We start from the raw sequence: 6000 nt of genomic DNA, 5'->3' as shown, positions 1-6000 counted from the left end.
TCCTGAGTGTAAAGGTGAGACTTGGTCCTGAAAATGGTTGTGCAGTGTACAGCTTGATTCTGTATGATGCAAATGGCTTTGTTGTTATGATGAAACTATTCTGGGCAGTAAATGAGTTTGCAAAGCTTTGTCAAATTAATGCCCAAGTTGCCAGAACCAAAAACCATTACAGGAAAAGTCGATCAAATGTGCAAACTGAAAATTGTGAGATTACTTAGTAGTAGTTTCTAATATTCTTTGATTTCAGTAAATGTAATCAATTATTTAGACAAGACTAATGAAGATATCAATATTGGCTTTTCTTTCCTTTGGATAGTGTTATTCACACCAAGGAAAAGCAAATATCTCTTGGATATCTGTGTTCTTACTATTATGTGGTTAATAACCGCTGGTGAAAAATCATCTCCAGTGGTGCTTCAGAAATGAAATAAGATTATGATAATCTGCCAAATCAGCATACCTTTTTTTTAATCAGACCCTAAAGATGTTGAGGTTTTTAGTGGTGACTTGATGTGTATGGTACTTCCTCCTTTATTTAATTTCTTTTGCAGCATTGCAGAAGAGTTTATAAGCAGTTCCCCATTCCTCTTCAGTGGAGATGCACCTGATACTAACATTATCACTTTCAATAGAGATGTCTTTTAGTTAGTCATCCCACAGTCTCTAGTTGGTCAGTAGCCTACTGCCTCTGCCACTGGTCTCCTCACTCAAATGAATGAGAGACATGATGAAAGCAAGTGACTTTGGTTTCTGTTATTTAGGTGTTTTCTTTCTAATAAAATAAAACCACAGAAGTCAGCTTCCTGACCAAAAAAAAAAAGAAAAAAAAAAAGAAAAATTGGAAAGGAAAGAAAAGAAAAATATAGGACTCAGTTTTTTTAATCACCAGGAAGTTATAAGTCTGTATGTGAGTTTTGATTGATCTCAATAAATAGACTCTGATCTGTAAAAGTTTGTCTCTTACTGAAATGCCACCACTGTGTGCAGACAGGCTATCACTGTATCTTCTGTGCTTCCTGCTCCGGTTCCAACCAGTCCCCCAGGCTGTGGTGATTTCCAGGGGTTACAAAGCTTGGGGTGCACTGCTGTGATATGACAGCCAACCCTTCAGCCTGCCTTGCCACAGCCACACGGTATCCAGACACCCATGCTTGGTCTGTATGCTGGATTAGAGATACTTTAGAAATGGGAATATACTGGTCAATGCAGAGTCATTGTTTAAAAGATGACTGGAAAACAGACATTATTTTTATATAGGGTTGGTTTAATCAGCCAGCCACCTAGAGAAATGCTTTTTGGCTAGTGCCTTGGTTTCCTTAAAATGCAGAATAAGGAATGCTTTAAAATATATTGCTTTATTACTGTAAGCCATATATATTTGGTTTTCCTTCTAAAAAGTGCCCATCCCAGCTGAATAAAAAAATAAAAATAAAAAAAAGCCGTAGTGTTTGTTTGAAGGGTGGGTACTTGGCAGGGAATGCGCCTGGGTGTGAGTGAGGGCAGGAGCCACAGGTGCACTCCTGCTGAGGGCCTCTGTCGGTCTCAGGGGAGCAAACTGCAAACCGAAACCAGTACAGACCGGGAGCAAAAGGAAATATTCATCCAAGCTGTCCACGTCAGACTGCTGAGGAAGCAGTTTGGTTAATCATTGCCAAGACAGACATTCACCACTGATCACATGACCTGACCACATCTGAGATAAGAAAACACCCATCCCGAGCAGAAGGAATTGAAAAGCCTCCTTTATTTACATGTTCTGGCTTTATTGTTTTGCTGTAACAGAAGAGGCTCACACTTTGTTCTCAGAGCTCAGCCCAGCACAGCTGTTGTGTTGCTTTCCTTTTTCTGAAGAGGAAGTGAAAAATTCCCTCCATACCTGTGCTGGCACTTGAATGCTTAGGTTTCACTCCCTAACTGGGAGGCGTCTGTAATGAGCTCTCCGTGGGACACAGAGAGGAGCTTCCAGCTGTGCCAAGAGTTTCATTTTATGCCTAAGGAGAAGGGGGAGAAGAAGTCCGCTAAAAGCTAAGATGTGGATGGTGCAAAAATTGTTCTAAGGGTCTTGCAACCAGGAAAAGCAAAAGAAAAGCAGAAGCAGAGGAAGCAACAAGGTATCAAGATGGGAAACTTCTTCCAGAAGCACTGTCCCTGTTTGAAGCGTTACCTTCCCTGCTTATTCTTTGGGACAAATGGTGAACAGGAAGACAAAGGGGGCCAGGTCTTTACCAACATTGCTGTGGTAAAACCTGACCTCCAAGCAGGACAGAAGGACTTAGAGAGTAAGATAAAAGAAAAACCTTTACCTCCACTGCCTGGCCAGGAGCTAGCAAATGTTTGCAACTTTGTGGCACTGTTCGATTATGATGCTCGCACAGAGGATGACTTGAGCTTTCGAGCTGGGGATAAGCTGGAAGTGCTGAATGCCTCCCATGAGGGATGGTGGTATGCCAAGCTCCTCCTGCCAGAGGGGTCAGTCTGTCCTGGCCGCAAGATCACGGGCTACATCCCTGCCAACTACATTGCTGCTGACCAGAGCATCGAAGCTGAGCCGTGAGTAACCCATATTGTGTGAAATGAAACTCTTCTCTGTCATGTTAAATGGGTTTGGGACAGGTCATAGCCTTTTCTCTTGCTGGGTATTGCCCTACCACACTCAGCCTCTGGTGGTCCTAGAGGTGGTAGCACTAGTTGCCGTGGGCAAGGAAAAGACACTGTGGCCACAGGAAATAAATTACTGAAGGAAGAGTGTGGAGGGTTTTTATTTTGTTTTAAATAATTTCCTTCTGTGATATACACTAATCAGTTGTTTAAAAATCACCTGGGAAGATCAAGTTGGTTACTGCTGTGTTGGTTCATTATTTTTATTTGTATAAAAGTGTGTATCAGATGATACCCAGAGAGTAGAAATATATGACCCCTGCTCTAAATAAGTGTTCAGCTTAACCAGCTGCAAAGTTACCAGTTAATCAGTTAAAGCAAGCTACCTTTACACCTTTTCATCTTCTTCCAAATGATGGGTGAGTCCCTAGCAGATAAGTTTCAAATGGTTCCTTCTAGACTATGTGCATCTTCTCTGGAGGCAAATCTCTGCTCTCAGGGCAAAATTAACTGCAGCGAGTACTGAAAAGGGCAAAAGTGGATGTAACAACAGACTACAGATGAAGTTATTAAATTTTCACAGAGTTTAATTATCCATCCCATCTTCTTCTGCCCTTTGTAAGCATGCTAGATCTTATTAAATATTCTGAAATAGACCAGAAATCTCACAGAATCAGTTACTTGGCTCCCTAGTAATGATGAGTAAGATCTGAATCAGCCTAGACTGTACAGTTACTTCTGTGTGTTAAAGTCAGAGTCAATGTTTGCTGAAATCGGTCTGACTGCAGTTCCAGAGGTATATTTTGGAAAAAATTATCACTGTGTAAAGAAATGCCATAAGCGACATTCATTATTAGTCTCAGAATGAATGTTGACTTTAGAGGGATGGTGATGCAGTCTTTCAGTTAAATCTCATTTGGACCTGAAACATCATCTTCGACCTGATCTGCCCACTGTACTGCCACAGGCTAGAAAAATTGGCTCAGATATGATTATACTAGTCTTTTATCGGCTGTAGGATTTTTGCTGGAGGCATTTTAGGGCAACTCTAAGATTAATCTCTAACCTGAAGACCTTAATTTCCAGAGTTTGACCAGCTGTTTCTATTTCTATATTCAGGCAGACAACATTTTCAATGGTTGTGTTCAAAAAAATTCTTCCAGCTGGAGAAATTAATCTGCAGGGAAGGCATTTTCTGAATCACTAGATAAATGGTGTTAGGCTCTAATTTAGCTCAGGTTGGCCTTTGCTCTCTTTCAAGAGCTAGTTTTCTTAGAAGTCATCAGATTTCTTCATGCTCTTAATACTTTGAAAGTAATTTTTCTCAGTTATACAACATCTCAGCTCCTAAGGTCCTTATCTTTCTATATCTAGAGCTTCAAACACAAAGTTAAGTTTGCCGAAGTGCATTGTTGTGTAACCTCTGTTTTTTTACTTGTTGATGAATCAATTGTATCATTTTTTTACTTTTTTATATACCTTTCTCCCTTTATAGTAAAGACTAAGTTACAAGAAAATTTTTTCTCTATAGATTGTTAGAACACTGGAGAGGAAACAATGGAGAGTTTTTCCAGCTCTCAGATGAAGTAATTTCTCCCAAATAATCTTTTTATTTCACAGCAAGATTAATGTGGCTTAAACATGTTGTCTTTTCTCAGATTTCTTTCTAAGTCACTTGGCTTTAGTGATCTTCACATATGTACAAGCCTGTCAGCCCACACACATATAACAATAGACTAACTGAGGTCAGAAGGGACCTCTGCAGGACATTTGAAGAGTCATCCCAACTCAAACATGGCCAAATAAAGCTAGACCTCTTTGCTTTGTTAGGCATTTCAGGTTGAACTGTTCATCCTCAAGATGAGGATTTTTATTGCCTTGTATCAAATTGGAAGATCCCTTGCTACAATTTCCTCAAAGAATTCCGTTTGACCCACCGTCTGTAATTTAAAATTCAGTTATCCTGGTGAAACAGTAAGAACAAAAGTATTGATGGTTTAAAGAGCCACTATTTGTTTTCCCTAAAGATTACAATTAGAAAAAAGCTTGTTCTAGTATCTCTTTTATTAAATTTAAAGATAAAATAATTCTCTCTACCCAACCTGAGTTTATCTTCTCTCATCTCTCTATTTTGGTTTTAATTCCCTTTGGTGTTGGCGAATTTTTCATGGCCATGAAATAGACAATTGTGGAAATATGCAGTTTCTAATGCATCATTGCATCCTGTATGGCAGGATCCTTTGTGGTCGCAGCACAGAACTGACAGAGAATGGAAGACTCATAATCTTGTGTTCACCTGCCAAAATATACATTTACCATATATGTGCAGTGTGGTTTTTATGCTTGTAATATTTGCCAGGCACAGTTGATCAACAGTCTTTGACTTAATTGAATGCACATTATGTAGCACCAGCCAGCTTCTGTGCATCTGCAGAGACTACAGGAATTTTATTTCCAGATTGCATCTCCATCTCATTAGATAAAGAAACACTGGCTATTCTGTTCTGAGAAACAGACTTAATTCATGGTGTGACCCTTAGGAAGCTTGGGAAGAAAACCAGACTGATCACATTTTTTAGCAGCTGATTTCAGCATGTTTGTGTAGAAACTGTTTTAGAAATTGCATTCATGTGCATGCATGGCTACTCTGTAAAGTCACTGAAACAAAGGAATAGAGGGGCATGAAAGGCTCTACAGTGAGAGATGACAGGGCCACTCCATAAGTTTAGACAATAAATGCTTGAGAGCTGCTTGCGGAGTAGTCAAATTTCTTTTGCTTATCACTTCAGTTTTGCCTGTGACCTTCAAGAGTATTAACAAGCAAATCTATCTGGCCCTCTTTTATCAAAATATTGACATGTTCTTTCTTATAGAGATAGTTAGAGATCAGATAGTCCATCTGGCACTGTATTGTCAGTGCTGGCAGAGAATAATGCTGGGTCATTGCTTGCTCTCAACAAGTTCTGCAGCAGACCTGTTTGTCTCCTTGCTGAAGTGTCTGTGAATTTTTATCAGGGAGAAAGGCATGCCTTTTTTTTCTTACTTTTCCTTGGTAAGAAAGAGAATGAAGTAAAGCAAGAAGGAAATTAAGAAACTTCTTTAGGTAGCTTCTTTTTTTTTTCCTGGGTGTCTCTGACTGTCTGATATGACTGAGGTAGAGCTGATAAGGTGGGTCAATGTGTGGGGGAAAGGGCAAAAAGGATTTGCAATATCTCATCTGGGAAAAACAAAAAAAATAAACACTATTCACAACAAAGGCAATTTTAATGTATCCTTGGCTACCTGAACTGAGAAAGAATGAGATTTCTTTACTGTGTTGCTCTCCTTTGACTAAAGGTTATTGGTAGAAGTCATATGTTACAATTGAAGAGGGCATTTTTAATATTTTGCTAGTATATTTAT

The 6000-nt window shown here is 39.4% G+C and overlaps 1 protein-coding gene across 1 annotated transcript in view; it reads left to right on the top strand.

Moving 5' to 3' along the window:
• Window positions 1–1793: 1793 nt before the first annotated feature.
• FRK (fyn related Src family tyrosine kinase) overlaps window positions 1794–6000 on the top strand; it is a 45423-nt gene continuing 41216 nt past the window's right edge. Inside the window, exon 1 of the mRNA XM_077176341.1 lies at window positions 1794–2550. Coding sequence (XP_077032456.1) covers window positions 2120–2550 — 431 coding nt within the window. The 5' untranslated portion in view covers window positions 1794–2119. The remainder of the gene's footprint in view (window positions 2551–6000) is intronic.

Source organism: Agelaius phoeniceus, chromosome 3, assembly GCF_051311805.1.
Source record: "Agelaius phoeniceus isolate bAgePho1 chromosome 3, bAgePho1.hap1, whole genome shotgun sequence".
Classification (NCBI taxonomy): domain Eukaryota; kingdom Metazoa; phylum Chordata; class Aves; order Passeriformes; family Icteridae; genus Agelaius; species Agelaius phoeniceus.
This window is presented reverse-complemented; position numbering and strand designations above follow the sequence as displayed.